Source organism: Scatophagus argus, chromosome 13, assembly GCF_020382885.2.
Source record: "Scatophagus argus isolate fScaArg1 chromosome 13, fScaArg1.pri, whole genome shotgun sequence".
Classification (NCBI taxonomy): Eukaryota; Metazoa; Chordata; class Actinopteri; family Scatophagidae; genus Scatophagus; species Scatophagus argus.
This window is the reverse complement of record NC_058505.1, coordinates 6685730-6703250: the sequence shown is the minus strand read 5'-3', so window position 1 is coordinate 6703250 and position 17521 is coordinate 6685730. Positions and strand designations below refer to the sequence as shown.

The window sequence follows — 17521 nt, the reverse complement described above, 5'->3', positions numbered from 1 at the left end:
AAACTAATTATTTGGTTGATTATTTGCAGAGTCGCATTGTGATCACTCAATTTTCTTTGGCATAAAGATTAAACAAAACATGCAGTTCACACTCAAAAACCCACAGAAGCAAACACCAACATTTCATTGTACAATAAACCTTTAATAAATAGTTTGTCATTAGTTTCCCATATTTACATAATAACCACCATTTACTAATGTTGCCATACTCGTTTCTTGGCTAATTTTAGGCACACAGAGAGGGGGTTCAGGCCACAAACCACATCGTACTAAAAACAGGAGAGGCTAGCAGGTAAGTCTTGAGAAATATATAAGAATAATTGCACCATACAACCAAATATACCATGAAGTGGCCATCTCCTTGAGCAATAAATATATACATTTGCTGTACGTACAGTTGTTTTTTTGTACATTTACAGTCATCTGCTTGGAAGTTGTACGAGTGCACAAGGGGCTGGTGCAGAATCTTAACAATTTAAGTTAGATCTGAATTTATGAGTTTGCTAATGCGTTGGTCCGATAAATGGTAAATAAAAAGGGGCGATGTTCAGAAATTAAATCGACACCAAATGGCCTCCCGTGTAGTGACACCCCCTCCAAAATAATAAAAACTATGACAGGTCAAGTCAGAAACTGTTGCAGGTACAGCATGGTCAACATGTACAGCTTGGCTTGGAACATTCAGTGACTTTTGTTATGATCTATTGATAAATAAGTTTTTCAAATGTAACTCATCACGGTGAAATGCTTGTTATCGAATGAAGACCGAGACTGAAAGCAGATAGATGGACATTCCATAGTTAACTTTTAGCCACAATATTGAAAATATTCCAAAAAAAAAAAAAAAAAAGACTGAAAGAAAATTTAAAAAGCTATTACAAAAACGGCATTAAAACTCAAATCTTCAGCCATAAAATTAAGACATGAAAAAAAAAAAACACCACTCAAATATGCAAGCACACATACACACACATTGTGAAAAATCAAACAAACAAAAAATTAAAAATAAAAAAAATTGGCACAAAATATGCGACATACATTTTTTTTTCAGGTTGATGTTAAACACCATGAAACTCACTGTTAGTTACCGTTTCTTATCAGGTTTTAGTTTGGCTATTTAAATGCACTTGAGGCATTTATAAATTAGCTGTTAAAAGTCATGACAAGCATAATTTACTAGTTGCTGACGCAGTATGTGAACAAAGGGAACGCTGTGTCGCTGATGCAAAGCGGCAGAATCAACCATTTCAGATCCGCAATTCAACCTGCAGCACCTACTGGCAAGAAAAGTACCAGCGATGTTTACACAGATCAATGGACTGACGCACAATTTGAACCAATTTGTCAACAGTGCTCTTAATGACGCTAAGTAGCATCTAACAGAGTGCTGTCCTTTAAACTGTACTTTGCACGTTTTAATTTGTGATCTAATATCCTGTAGGTGGTAGAGAGGAAGACAAAAGCTTTAAAGCTAACAGATCTGTGGAAAATGTAAGGCTTTAAAATAAACACTTTTTTACTTTCTCGCCTATAGGGGACAACAAACTTATTTAGTTATTTATTTTTTTAAATTTAGGATTTGAACTACTGCTGCTACCTTTTTTCCTATAGGTGGTGCAGGTTGGCATGTATTGAACTGGTCTGGTGTGACATTGACCAAGACAGCTCCCCCTTGTGGAGAATCGGAAGCCTCTTTAAATGCGAGTTTGTGAATTGAGCTTTAGTTATTGTTTGACAAATGTGCTGTGTCTGTAAATAACTGGTTGTACTGAAGCTTAGTTTCATAGTTTATATCCAATTACCACTAAAGAAATCTTCATCCACCACGTCACATCACACTTACTTGGAATTATCTACTGCAGCAGCACAAGTGATATTCTGTTAAACCTAGTAATATTAATTCAAAGACTCCATATTAACAGTCAGTGCCGATACTGACGTGCTGATAATGACCCTCTAGCTCCAAATGGTCCAGAGGCTTTCAAAGGAAAACAAACAAACAAAAAAAAAAAAACACGGTTCTGTAAGCCTTAACCCTGATGGTGATAAATGTCAGGAGACGAAGCAACAGGAAGGGCATGAAAACAAAAGGAATAAAAAGTGTATAACTGCTCCGATGGGAGCGATAAAGTAAGATTACAGAGCCTTTTCAGACATCGGTCTTCATACAGGTTACGTAATTAATATATATATAAACCACACATATATATATATTAAGTCACTTCGAGGCAACATTTGTTTCTTGATTAAGAACTTGAAGCACAGTTAGTCTTCAGATGGAACAGAGAAAAAATATACAACCCGAACTGTACTACTTATCTAGAGAATGGCAAGTAAACATTGAAAAACTTTGAGCTAAAAGTGGTCTCTCACAATGCTCTCTGTAAGAAGTGTGTTGTTTAAACAAACTGTGGTCATTAGGAACCTTTTTATATCTGAACTGATCGACCCGACCTGACCAAGATTAGGCGACTCCCCTCACAGGTATACAGTTGCTGTGCTTCCCTGCTGAGCACACAGAAGAGGAGCCGTGTTCTCCTCCCGGACGCTTTAACCGAGGCTGTGGTGGCAACGACAAGCATCTGAACAGCTGTTAGCTTGTGAAAGACCATTAGACAAGTGCCCAACCAACTGCTTGTTGCTCTCTCTGGACAAACAGATCACGTTGCCACTTCACTGTCTACAGAGGAATATGAAGAATCTTACAGGGATTTAGTAACATTTGAGATATACGCCACTCACACTCTAAACCAAATCACTTCTTGTTTTGCACCAGGAGGGGGGCAAGCTGTTGCACACTCCACTCTGTTACTGCTTTACGGAAACCAAGAATTAGAGTCCAGCGCAGCCAGTTAACACACACACACACACACACCTCTCCACTGCATCCCAAAAAATACTCAGCACATTCTTCATACAGGGTCTTTAGAGAGTCCACACAATACCCTCCTTTAAAAAAAGCAAAAGGCTGCTAAGGAAGGGGCGCTCACTTTTGTGCTGATAACACAAACACCTCTTCACGGCACTTGAGTCTGATGTGTGCCTGAGGTGAGCGTGTGTCCACGTGGTAAAATGCATGTTATCTGTCCGTGTGTGCAGGGTGGTGTTGGGTGGGAGCGAGGGCGTCTGCCCCCATTAGCTGAGGTTATACACTGCTGTCCTCTAGCAGCGGCTCCTTGCCCTCGGCTCCGCTGCCCTGAGGGCTGTGGGAGTGACTCTGTGCCCCGTTGCTGTGCTTCTTATAGGCGCCGGGCCTCATGCCTGGTCCTGTGTGCTCCGGGATGAACAGGGCCACCAGCAGAGACAGCAGCACTGAACATGCACCAAACAGGAAGGGAGGACCCGGAATGATGGCACTCTGAAGAGATGACAGAAAAAAAAAGTGCTCAAATACAGCGACTGTATGTGCAGATTATTATTACCTCGCATGACTTAAATGTAACATTCATGCTCACCTCATCAGTGGGGTTGACCATGTTAGATTTGGCACCTTTCTCAGAGCCATCTGTGTCACTCAGCTCCACGTGGAACAAGTAGAAGACAAAACCATAGAGAGCAGGGCCCAAACCGTTACAGAGGCCCCGAATTCCAGTAATCATTCCCTGCACGACACCTATAGGAAAACAGATATGATCGGGATGCTGTCGGGAAAATCTCCAATAGATGCCGCATTCAGTGGACAATCAGAATGAGACAAAGCAGATGGCATATCCTACATGTGTCAATTAGGTGGCAGCTAGCAGTAAAACATCCATTTTGTGACACAGCAGCAAGTAACACTTAAATCACAGTCAACTGGCTGTCAACTTGATGAAGTGGGGCCATCTAAGCTATGAGTGGATAACAATTTGCAGACGTGTACTTCCCCATCCCTGCTCTTTCTGTAATATAAGCATATCATATGTCCAGATTTCTTACAAATGAAAATGTCTCAAGCTTTTTTGTGTAATGACTAAAATGTGTGTCTTGCTACTGGAATAGAAAAAAGTACCTAAATGTGTCAGTGAATGCAGAGTCTGTCTTGTTTACTTACCACCAATAACAATAATACTCTGGTGAGACATTCAATAATTTAATTAACAGTGTAGCTTTAGTTTTGTTTTTGTGATGAATGCTTATTTTATGAAATATCAAAAAAAGTGAAACGTACCTTGTTGGTCAGGGTCTGCATTACGGGACACAATGGCGCTGATGGCAGGGAAAGTGATGCTTGACATAGCTGCAACAGCTCCAGCAGCCCACATCATCCTACAACCAAAAATACACATTTGTTAAGTATACAAACAAAATTCTACTTAACCTTTCAAAAACTGGACTCGCACATGTCCTTTAAGGTGATTTAAAGGCTATACTACGGTTAAAACCTCATAACTATATAATAGTTGTGACTGAGCCATTTAAGTCCAAAATGTCTGATCCAAATGAAGATACAGCTGTGTGTCCTATTCCATTTATGAAAAGCAACCAGTGATTGCCAGTTTTATGTTTTCCATCAATAACTGACTGCTTTAGACTTATTTTTCATAATATTCTCACCTTAATATATAATAAGGATAATGTGACCTTTATTCAAATTAATTTCCTGAGTATTGAGCAAAGCAGTGAGGGGCAACAGGGACATAACAACAACAGAAACTGTTGGAGCTGTTATGATCTCACCTCAAGAGAAATGAAACTGATAGTCTGAACTAGGGGCGGTGGCTGTTTGCTAAAAGCGTCTTTCTTCATACATACAACACACTACAACATGAGCCACACTACTGTTTTTTGGTTTCAAAAATCACGTTTGTGAAGTCACTGAATCTCAAACTTCACTTTCCATTTTCTGTCTTTCCAAAGTACAGTAAAATATCTGTTCATATGTTGTTACAGCTCACAGGAAATCATTTTTAAATTAGTGAAACAAAATTATTGAAGTTTCATCACTAAATTGAGTCTCTAAAGGGTCTCAGCTATTAGATTACAGTGCAACTATCCAGCTGGTGGCAGTGCTACTGAGTAAGGCTGTGCTCCCCTCTGGTGGTTAGTCAGGGCATTAAAACAGTGGACAACAACAAGGAATACAAATGCCAAAGGATGACAAGCTCGTCTACCCGAACAAAAACACGTTGTGAATTACTGTAATGGGCTTCTTGTGCAAGCCATAGATAAGATGTATGACAAGGAAAAGCAAATACTTGATCATATGTATTATTGTATCATTCATACTTATTAAAAAAAAAAAAAAAAAGATTTCAGGCAACTGACTGTTGTTTTAGTTTTGTATTTTTTTGTTGATGGGAAAAAAGTGTATACAATTTTTAATTTTTGACTGTAAATTACTGAGGTATAGCTTACATATTCCTCAAGTGACTGGCTGTTTGGAGGAAATAACCCCAAATGATAGTGTGGTCAAACTCGTGAGAGTAATTATTTTTGCATTTTGTGCAGATGCAACCACAATTTGAATTATGTAAAAGGTGGAGGGGTTGTGGAGCAGAATAAAGTCCCATCGTCAGGTGGGCAAACACACTTTGGGTTGGTTGAGCATCAGATCACATCACTTTGTCCGGTAAATTAAAATCGTCCAGGATATGTGGCCTGGCATTGTTTTAATTTCTAACAAAAACCTTTGTTATACATTCTGGTTATCTGGCTGTGCTTCAATGTGCACATAAATGGTTTGTATTTTGTGTTTCATTTTATTTGAACAAAAAGGAAAAACAGAAGTATTCTCTATCTAATAGCTTAACTAGCCATGGCAGTTAAATAGTTGCAGTTTTATTGGAGTCAAAGGACCCAATCATTATGACTACGACTGCAGTTTTGCACCACGCTGCAGGAAATGCTTAGTCATCTTCCTTCCCTGCCTGAGTTGATTCACGACATGATTTCATTTCACTGTATCACTACTATCATTTGTGAAGCTTGCCTACCGATCTCCATGGATACGTGCATAACAAGTGATGCAGATTAAAGCATGGATGATCCAAACTCTTTATTTCAAGATTCAATATGTAGAATTGAAAATGATTCTTAATCATTCTCTGGTTCTTAGTGTGTGTGCTCCCCCTCCCTTTGAATGCGGGCAGTGAAAAGCTGTGTATATGTGTGTTTGTGTGTATATATGCATGTCTTAAAAACGAGGTGGGAAGGTTACTGACCAGGGCTGAGAGCCAAAGCCATACCACGCCAGCTGGAGGATCTGGAAGCCGAGGCCAAGCAAGATTGTGTTCTTATTCCCTATGGAACGCATCAGGATCCCCAACACCACCGTCTGCAAAAACACAGCACACAGGTTGTACAGGAGAGTTCTAAGAAGGGATTAAGTCATTTACCAAATAATCAAAAAGGATGAATTGATTAATCAAAAGGCAGAGTATGAATCTGCAACAATCTACAATCCAAAATGAATGGTCATATAACATATAGAAGTGTTGCTGCTTTTCTTTGTCTTTGTCTTTAATGTTGAACTAAAAAAAATGAACCACCCCAAACATGGGGGAACAGGAGGAGAAGGTGGCTCAATATTACACGCAATTCTAGAGCACCAATGTATTTTTTTCAGTACCTGAGCTAGTATTGAGAGGATTCCCACGACGGCAATAAAAGCGGCCACCGTCTCAGATGAGAAACCTATAACCTGAGGGAGAGACGGCATTCAAACAACCACAGGTTAGGAGTTGACAAGTACAGTCAGAGACAAGCACACATCTCAAATGTAAACATTTCAACCGTTTTGGAACCATTTTAACAATGGAAGATGTGGATTTGTTTGTGGCTTTTTGTAAGTGAGGGGTGTGTGTGATTAGCTGACTGGTCGATTAAACACTGTTATCCTCACGCCAGCAGCAGAAATACTAGTCTCCTCCTCCTCTTCTTCTTCTTATTATTAAAAGTACACATTTAAATTACATATTGATATAATGTGCAGTGAAATGTCTTTTTTTTTCCCCTAGTCAAATACTGCTTTTAGAGTTGTTCCAGTACTGATGCTAGTATTGGAAATACCCTCAATGCTGCAGGAAATGAGAACATTCTTATTGTAAACACATGCTGGGTACTACTGCACCTTAAAAAAGCAGAAAGTGTTCTTTGTGGACTTCTCTTGTTGCCTCTGGTGTATTTAGGTCAAATAAAAAGCATCAGGAGTAGGGCAGCTTGTGTGTATAATTTTAGACAATGAATGGGAAGGTAAAAATGATATATGAGGAAGCAACTTCTGCATAAAAAGGAGACAGAAAGGTGTGAAGAGTAATGCTAGCTCCAATGCTGAGGACCTACTTAACCGTCTCTTTCAAGTTAGTTGCAGAGAAGTATGAGACTGTGTTTGTGTCAGACTTGCCCGACTGGTTCACCTGACACTGTTTACACAAACTAGATAGTCCTTATTTCAAACAATTTGGAAAAGGAGCCCACACCTTGTCAGTTAATCCTAAAGCTACCACGTGCTACTGTACCCCTGCACATCGACTGAAGCTGCCCATTTCCGTCTATTCATGCTTTTAAGATACATTAGTTCTCCTGAGTTTGCATTTTGATGAGACACCTGAAACAGGCTGATCAGCAAATCTGCTGATCTCATCTTAGGGCAATGTAGGTGAAAGTGTGTGCTGGGCAATTTTTTTTTCCTGAGCTTTCCAGTAGCAACTTTATTAGGAATGCAAATAGGTAAACTATGATTCTGTCACACAACATATGCACATATTAATACCAAACTGCATTGTATTGTACAATACCACAGAAGCTGTTGTCATGTATGGTAAATGGTTTACAATGGAATCCTTAAATAATAAATCAGTACCAATTCTGAATGAGCTGGTGCTGTTACATGTGGCAGTTAAGTGTACATAATATGCCTAAATGGTGTTTGTTTATATAATTCAGTCCTTTCTGTAGCAGAGTGTTACCTGTCTGAGATAGAGGAAGAAACTGGAGTACTGGCCAGCCTCAGGGAGGTAGGAGAGAAACACTGTGATACAGATGAGGAGCACCGTGGAGTCCTGGCCCACCTTACGCAAAGACTGGCAAAGAGAACAGCAAGAAATGATTTAACTTGTTGCACAGATAAATAATTCAAAACAAGAGCAAGGTCAGCTGGATTTCTGACATGCTGACTCACCAGTGTTTGCTCTGCAGTAATAAAAGACACCCCTGATGCCTAATGTTCTGCCAAAATCACCATGAGTATTTTAACCGCAGTGTTGATTGTGGTTATGTAACAAAACTAGAGCTTTAATATGCATTAAGTATCTGTTTCATGGAGTTTCTGTTATCGGGCAATTAAATCTGTTTAAGTCTCACATATTTATTGGCTTTAAAGCCCCAGAAACACCAAACTGACTGACTGGTTTTTACGCGCAGACACTAATTAAATGCCAAACACGAGCTGAATTTCACACTCTTTATGAGTCTTTTGCCCATTTTGCTGACGCAATTTCTCCTTCCTAGTGGAACATGATGCATTTAATGATTTGGATATCGATTACTATGGAAACGGCTAAAGCTTTGTGTCACAGGAAACGGGAGTGAAACTCTCAACCGTAGAGTGCAGCAAAACAAAGTTTTTCAGAAGGTTATAAAATTACTTTTGAAGGATTCTGACAAAGTCAAGTAAACCCAATTTCCTTTTACCAAATTTGGGCAGCAAGGAGGGAAAAAAAGATCTGATCAGATCTTAGATACATGGACTGACAGACAATGCTACCATGACAAATATAACAAGCAGTAAACTATGCTTACTTTTCCTTGATAAACTAAACAACCCCTAAAGCTACAGAATTGATTTCTTTTTTAATTCTTTTTTTAACTTTACAGTGCACTGCCATGCAACAAATAATGGCTAAATGAAAGAAGTATGTTAATTTTTAAGAGAGTTTGACTGAGAGCAACCTGCCCTTGCACATAACTTGACACAACACCAAGTGAGTTCCCAGTATGAGGTGCTTTGCTATGATGGAAAACATTCAATCATATAGACTCATTTTACTGTGAAGTAAAAGGCTTTAACTCAATAGCTTAACTTTAAATGATTCTATTCAAAAATGTCTTTATTCAAATAAAGTTGATAAAACACACCGCAATCAATTACTCTTGGGTTGGAAATAACCTGTGCATAACACTGGGTCATAAGTGACTAAAAATCATCAAAGGATATTATATTGTTACTCACAGCGAATGGGTCTGCCTGTTCCCAGGAAATAGGTGCCCCCCATGATGCTGGCCTCATCTTCTCTGGCAGTGACTCCGGTACAGCCACCAGGATGAAGCAGATGTCGAGAAGGGCGATGGCTGTGGCCAGGATCACCACCAAGGTGTCACCGTAGGCCTCGGACAGGTAGGCTCCAATGGCCGGGCTGGTAACCAGGCTAGCGGCAAAGGTAGCTGATACCTGAAAGGAGAAGCAGAGGTGAGGTGAGCAAAGCAGGAAGTGTTTATTGCTCCTTTCTTGCAGCTTTTAAAGACATAATTTACATAACATAGCATCTCCTTACCAAACCGTATGCTGTGCTCCTCTCATGCTCCTGCGTGATATCTGCCACATAGGCAAAAATCACAGAGAAGGTGACGGCAAAGACGCCGGACATGGAGATGACTGCAAAGTACCACCTGAAAAAAGGGAGGAGCTGTCAGCACTGAAATCCAACTGTACCCACCGTTCATTGGTAATTTCAGAGATGTAGTTAATTCAGTCAGATTTAATTGCTTTATATTGTATGTTTCAGCCTTCTACCTAAAAACAAGACTAAACAACCGTACTGAGTTGTCTGTGTGTTGAACTCACCATGGGCTGATCTTCATCAGTGGAATGGGCGCACAGGTGAAGAAGACGGTAAGCAGCAAGAAGGACTTGCGTCCCCATACGTCTGACAGCGCTCCAATCAGGGGAGCGCTGAGAAAAGACAATAGGCCCTACAAAGAATGAAGGGAGAGAAAAGGGGCGGACATGAACTTACCACTCAGATTCACAGACATTGTTACTTGAGCCCATACACACACTCAACACAGCCAGTTTGTAAACGTGCAGGTTTGGCGGAGTGAAGTGTGCAAAACTATAATAATCTATGCATGAAACTGTCCTTCAAATGGAAAATTAACACCAGGCACACATTTTAGCTTTAGTCAGACAATCTGAAGTCCTGTCTATGAGAAAACAGAAAATCTGTATTCTTCAACTATCTTGAGAAAGATGTTCTTTTTCCTAAACAAAGACCGTAAAGATGCACCCTTGAAGGTGCTTCACTGAGCTATTCTGTGGCCAGCTGGGGAATCTGCTATGGTGGACAGCTTGCAGGTGTTAACATGTCACCGAATTAAAGTCATGCAGCACGTCGCAGAACAAGAGCACACATGCTCAGCAAATATTCCAAAAGCAGACAAACTTGCAGTGCAGAGGGAGGATGTTTCTTCACAGCAGCTGTGGTACTTCAAACACAGAAAGCACATGGCTGCCGGCATGCTTTAAAATATGGCTTCAGGAGCCCAGAAAAATAAAGACAAACGTTTGCCCTACCATTCAGTTAAAGTCATTACATTTCAAGAAACACAGTGTTGTTCGCTACTGTCAATAAGAGACGAGAGACAACTTCCTAACATGCAAGCAGGATGATGTTCTGTCAGTTTGCATGTGTAATCATTATATTGCCATCATAAAAGACACAATATTAAAACTTGTTATTCTGCTTGTGTGTTACCTTGACCCCATGGATTAGCCCATTCATTAGGAATGTGTGTTGGGGAAACGTCTGGTGTAATACCTGGAGAACAAACACAGATAATGCAAGATGAAACCACTTGATCCACACAGTCTGCATCACATTTCAAACAATGACATACATTGTTTTATGTACACTGCAGAGGTTAAACTACAACTAGGGACCAAACAAGTGTGACACTACTGGACAAAAATCTACAAAGTGTACCAAAGAACAGAGGGCTGAAATTCAAAAAAATAAGCCATTAATTCAAATCATCATAAAAAAAAAAAATCAATATTACACATAAATATTTGCTTTTTTATGCTCTTTTATGTTTTAGTAAAACACAAACACACAACGATTCAAACCAATGGAAAACATCAGCATGCATAAACAAAACTGTAAACGGCATATAAAAACAGACAAAGTGTTATGCAATAAATTTAACCATTAAACAGGATAAAAAAAAAAAACACTGAAGGATAAAATAACTTTTCCATGATGGTCCTGGGCTCTCCAAATCATGACAGTACAGTTGCTGACATGCAGATTATTTCAGATACAGTATTATCCATTATCCAAACAGTACAAATTTACACGGACATTCAATACATTTACCTATCTCTCATTTTTTTTTTGTTACTGCTAACATCTATTTTCTAATTGATTCTCACTTTATCTGGTAAGCTGTTGCAAATTTTGGCACACACACACACACACACACACAAAACACTGAAACAGAAAAGTTTCATATATGTGAATTTTGACTCTGCCTTTACTGGTCTTTGGTACAATCAAATGCTTGTAAAAAGTTTGGTGCTCAAATTAAATGCAAGCATCACTCCACAAACAAGCATGGCTGTCATTGCTCAAGTGAGTGTTAAATCCTGTTAACAAACCACATTTTTAGGGCTCTACTGTCAAATGCGAGTCTGGATTTAAAAGACATTTTCAGCCCAGATAGTGTCTTTCCAAACGAGTTGTTCCAAACATGTTTTGCGTTATCCCAAGTTATCCATACCCAGCACTGACACATCAAAACACAAAAACTTGTTTTGGGCGGGGTAAAGTTGGTGGACTGGACGACAGTACTTTTGCCTGCGACAAGCAGTTCCTTTCCCACTGCTATGTTGAGCATTTGTGAACATTTGTTCTTTCTGCTAAGACGACTGTCAGTCAGCATGAAGCTACAGACACTGAAAAGTTTTACAGCCTCATTCAGACCTGATATAAAACCTGTCAATATAAGCTTTGTAAAGTCAGGCAACAAAATAATCTCACCTCTGTCAAATGTCTGTAACATCATGTTGTAGTATTCAACCTGACATATGTTTGATGGTTTTCAGATGATTACCGTTTTACAGGGAATCTGCTCTGTTATGAAACTTTCACTCAAACCTCAAATTTTATTTTAATTTTATAAAATGTTAACATGTTCTTTATTTGAAATTTGACAGCTGGATATTGATTTACATTTAAAAATTCATACAATATTTGTGTACTTGTACTTTGTGCATTGCAGCCTTTAAAAATCCAAAGATTTTCTTACAGACATTCAACAGAAATATACAGTAGAACTTTTCTGGTTTTGGCCATGCTTGGTTTACAAGGTGCTGTCCCACAAATTAAAAAGAAGTAGTTTAGTATTTTAGAATACACACAGCCAAACACTGTAATCCCAAAATACTTCATTTTTGTGGGAATGTAGGTGAAAGGAGTGTTCACATTGTTAAAATCCATGTGCAGCTCAGTTCAAAGTCCATAACGTCAGTGTGCAGCAAGTGTCATTGACACTGGTGTGGGAACATGAAAACGTGGTTTAATTTAGGGCATGTGAAGCTTGACAGAGGTTGTACATCAGGATCTGGTTATTGTTTAGGGGTGCAGAGGGAAAGCTCGTGGCATGGATAAGAACCCCCTCTATTCTTCTGGGAATCAGTTATCCAATACACACACACACAAACCGTGAATGCTCAGTGAACACTGTTGCTGCTGGATACTAATGAAGCAGTGTGCACATCGGGAGCAGTGAAGCAGTCCCTCTCATCTTTGGGTGCTCTCTGATTAGTCCAAAATGCAAATCCTGCCTCTGCCTAGGGATCTTGAGGGCAACAAACCCCCAATAATTAATGCTTAACAGTCAAACATACAACCTCCTCTTCAAACAGGAGACTGCTGAAAAGCCCGCATTGCATAAGACTGTCTGGTTTACATCATGTGGCTCACAGATGTTTGCTCTTCATTTGTTTGAGATACCAGTTTCTAACCAAAGTAGTTTGGTAAAAAAAAAAAAAACATGGAAAAACATGGACCAGAATTCAATCAATACAGAGCTTGGCTAAAACATATAGTGTTATTGTCAGAGTAATGACAACTATTAATACATTGCTGGTTTGAAATTAAGCGTATCATCATTATGAGTCATCTTGGCACTTTACTTAGAAATTACATCAGTTTCTGAGGAAGCAATCATCTATTTTTCTCATTATTTACAAGTTACATTTGGAATGAAAATCCTCTAAATAATGCTGTTGGAGTTGCTTGTAGCAAATGCCCAAACCAGACTACTTTGCAGTGCACTGAGGTGAATGTGTGGCGTTTGTCTGGTAGGCATCTGTGCTGTGGACTGACAACACAAATGAGTGACCCCCTGATAAGCCTTTTCAACAAAGAACTGGTGCTTAGACAATACAACTGTTTGATGCCCTTTTCATATTTCTCAGTCCATTAGTGCCTGGCAAAACATCTGCCAACACATATGCACAAAAAAAGAAAAAACCCACACTGTGTCACACATGGCCTCACTCATTTGATCGGGAATCAAATCATAGACGCTAATAGGCCTTGTGTGATTCCAGTCAGTAGGAAATTACACTATTTGGCTAGATTTCCAGAGAACAGAGGTGTAGGCATATGAACACATTACAAACTGTTATGTCCGTTTACATAACAGTGTGTCTACATGCGTGTATGTGTGTTTCCAATTCCTGGCTTACCGTAAGCATTGGGGTTGTAAGGAGACCCCATGCAAAAAACTCCAGGAAGATGACCACCACAGCATGGTAAACACTGGGCTCACCGATTCCCTGAGGCTGGATGGAGACAGAGAGACAAACATACAAAGATAAGGGTGATCAGTGTCCATCGAAGTGCCCGTTAATGGTTACACATTAACAGATCGAACATTAAACTGGAATGTATTTCAAGACAGCAATCACATAATGATCACAAAATGATACTGCATCAACTGATCCTGTTGGACAGCTCTAAGTGAACTAAGTGAAAACCTCTCCTGAAAATTTCACTTAGCCAATACAGTACTGAACGATTAATTAAACAAGCCACCAATCATGTCAGAACTGCTGCATAGTTCCGCACAGACTCAGAAAACAGTGATGATTACATTTACATCCACGCCAATTATTTGATTATTAGCATTTCTAACTGGAACAGAGGTCAGCCTTCATTTTCCCAGGAGATTCATCACAAACTTAAAGTAAGTACAACTATAAAGCTGGATATTGCCAAAATGAAACTTTTTTTCATCACCACAAGCCAATCTCTCTTTCCACCAACACACCACTTTTTATTTATTCTACAACACGAGCTTTGCCGTGGCTGCCCTTTATAAAAAAAAAACTCAAAAACCCAAGACAAAAAGCAATTAGGTTACATACACACCAAGAACAATTTAAAAGTAATCCAGCACTGTCGCTGCATCATTAATACATGCTTTAATGGAAACATTAGTATGAGTGAGACAACGCGGCGGAACTGTTTATATGACATCTACTGTATTAGTTATATTGCATGGCACTATTTTCAAATGGATTTTGTTTAGCACAACTAAATGCACACACTAAAACAAAGAGATTCATTTAATTTCGCATTCATACAGTGTCATCTGTGACTGTGTTGCCTATTTGCTGGCACAATATTTCATTAGATAATTATTACTAAAATGTTTCATTATTTAAGTAAAGCTTTTCTTTATTTAAATTTCACAGCCACGGACAAAACCATTTAACAACAGCTGTGCTATAGTTCACTGGGTTACTCAAAATACGGACCTATATAATATCCTATAAAACTCACTCCCTGGAGAAGAGGTCACTGTAACAGTAAAATATATACAAGTATTTAAGGTGAAGAGAAGGTATGATGATGTCAGCGTGGAGGCTGAGCTTTGGCAGGAAACACAGTGAGGTGTGATAACTGTGGAGACTTTCAAGTAGGTCATGGTGAACTTAAAGGCACTTGGTGCTCGTTAACTCGCTCAGGTGGTCTGTCATTTCCCCATGTGGAGAGGGTGAAAACGTCACAGAAAACCAGCCTATGGGTCTGAGTACAACTGACGGGGGCGCAGGCAACAAATGAGGGGAAATTCCCACCATTTTTGCTCCATGATAAGCCTATAAGCACACTACCTGCTCAACTGAGAAATGAGGAACAATCTGTAACTGTCTCAGTATATGGATGTTGTAATTTCCTCTCCATTGAAATGACGACCAGCTACATTACAATTTGCTATTGACTTGTGAGGGTCTAAGCCAATTAGATGCTATGGCTGGAACAAAGGCTAGATGTGGAAAATTAAATCTTAATGGCTCAGTGGTCAGACCTTGCTGTGGTAAGACAGTAACGCAATAACAACAGTCCAAACTAAGGACTTCAATGGAAGAGTCGCATTATGTCAGATGTTTAAAATATTTACAGAAACAAAGTTGTCATGACAGGACTATTACTGAGAGAAAACAAGTATGCCTGTCTTCCTTCATTACATGATCACAATTCTGTCTTCGCATGTATATTCAGCATGTTTGCCATAGCTGTCCAACTGATTACATAACCAGCACTGATGCCTCACTATATTTATCACAATCCTACCATACTCACTCATGGCCAACAGCTTAATTTGGGACAATCATTACTTACACCATCTTAATGATCCAACTAATTGGAATCAACGATAGCTGAGTATCTGATTCGTTTTGGGGCAATTTGAAGCTTTCCTGTAAATCTTATCACATTACATAACAGTTTAATCACACCTGAACTACAGGTGTCAATGACCCAGAGAGGCTAGTATAAAAGTGTCATAAACAACAAGACCTGACTGACATCTGACATTAGCACCATAACTCATGTTGCATATTAGCACCATGTTTAAAAACTATATTACACTGCAGAGTTGAAGGTAGCTTCAGCACTAGAATGTTTACTTAAACGATGTGTTTACTTGTTTTCGACCAACATTACCGAACCCAGTGCTTAAATGTCTTGCTTTCACTCATTTATAAATCACATTATCCACTAAGAATCTCTTGTGGTGTCTGACAAGTTACTTTACTTTGCCTCTGAGACGATTAGCTGAGTGGCACAAAGGTAGCTTAAAGCTAGCTAATGTCTGTATATTACAACAGGGTAAAACAACCTAAATTAAACACATATGCTAGTGAGCTGGCCGCGGTTCGTGCGTCTTAGGGATGCGCTGTCACTAGTAACTTCAACAACATTTGAAGAAACGTCAGATAACGTTAACCCTAAGTGCTTGTTTAAGTTACATAAGCTAACACTCCAGGTTAATTGAAGTACTGTGGACAGATAAATAAAAAGAAGGCTAACGCTGATATTAGCCAGCTAGCGTTACCTGAGCTGACGTGTAAACAACTAGCAAACGTAGGCCGCTAACATTAGCTAGCTATTGCAAGTTCCTAGCTAGCCAGTTAGCGAGGCGGACCCTGCTAACGGTTAACGTTTTCCTCCGGGGCAATCGATAGAAGACATAAAGCCACCGACAAATGCCGCTTCGACCGCTATGTTTTCATTAAATAAACCAGACTATTAACTAACTTCAGCGACCGCGAGTCGGTTTCGCTCAATAGCAAGCCAAGTTAACGAAGATAAATAAATATTTAACTCACACTTCCTCCATCTTTTATTATAATTTTCTTTGCAAGAAGAATGCTGCGGTTCAGCCGCTTTTTCTTCTTTTTCTCCCCCGTCATTGTTAACTTATGTCCATTCTTGGTGTCAGAGGGTCATCGTTGCACCTATCAAAAGTAAAATAATCTACTGATTCCTGCTACAACGCTCATAACACCTCGGCAATCAGCTCCAGGCACCTAGCAGCGAGCTAACTAAATGATGATTTCCCATCCCCACCTCACTTCAACCCGTCTTCCTGAACTAAATAATGACCCGCCTTCTCATTGCAACACCGCTCAACGATTGGCTGTCTAACAACATTGTAAATCCAAACGGAGCAGCTAATTGGACTAGAAAAACGTTGATGCAATTGATCTCTAAATGGTGATTTGTGAACATTACACCGCGGGGTTCGACGTACGAAGAGGAAATGCCTTATATGGTGACTTACTAGGTCTCAGTCTACGAGACGTTCCGCCACTTCCCCGAAAAACAATTCAGTAATTGTGTGGACAGTTTATAAAAAATGGACCCTTGGGAAATTCACAGCTCATTGTTGTTTAAAGCTTGATAATCCTCCAAAATTCATCAACTTTAAGTTCCAGATGAAGCAGAAACAAACATAGCCAATTTCATTAATCTCAATAATAACTGTGTATATGTTATACCATGTCCATTGTTGCAAACAGAATCAATGTCATCCATTCTTTAATTTCTTACACATATTTATTCATATTTTGTTGAAAAGTCTAAATTCTAAAAATTAAGATTTGCCCAAGGTAATCAAATTAACTGATTTTTTTTTAATAGCAGTTAATCCATGTATTAAAGCATGCCAGTACATTCTGAGGCACAATATCCATAATTTTAGAGAATAACCAAAAACTACAAAACTGGAGACCATGACATGTATTTCA

General features: G+C 39.2%; 1 protein-coding gene across 1 annotated transcript; it reads right to left on the bottom strand.

Moving 5' to 3' along the window:
- Positions 1-121: 121 nt before the first annotated feature.
- On the bottom strand, positions 122-16861 carry mfsd14a2 (major facilitator superfamily domain containing 14A2). Its single transcript, XM_046408624.1, has 12 exons — positions 16601-16861; positions 13673-13768; positions 10674-10736; positions 9764-9891; positions 9474-9588; positions 9152-9370; positions 7890-8003; positions 6551-6622; positions 6144-6256; positions 4151-4248; positions 3456-3613; positions 122-3358 (listed from the first exon to the last, which is right to left on the bottom strand). The coding sequence occupies exons 1-12, from the start codon at positions 16682-16684 to the stop codon at positions 3146-3148; spliced, it is 1473 nt and encodes a 490-aa protein (XP_046264580.1). The 5' UTR covers positions 16685-16861; the 3' UTR covers positions 122-3145.
- Positions 16862-17521: the final 660 nt, after the last annotated feature.

Bases quoted from the DNA above. Each gene is read 5' to 3' on its own strand.
- mfsd14a2 (XM_046408624.1), bottom strand. From the start codon at position 16,684: ATGACGGGGGAGAAAAAGAAGAAAAAGCGGCTGAACCGCAGCATTCTT. The intron at 13,769-16,600 runs GTGAGTTAAATA...GTCTCCATCCAG, and splicing joins TAATAAAAGATGGAGGAAGT to CCTCAGGGAATCGGTGAGCC. The intron at 6,623-7,889 runs GTAACACTCTGC...TCTCTCCCTCAG, and splicing joins TCTTCCTCTATCTCAGACAG to GTTATAGGTTTCTCATCTGA.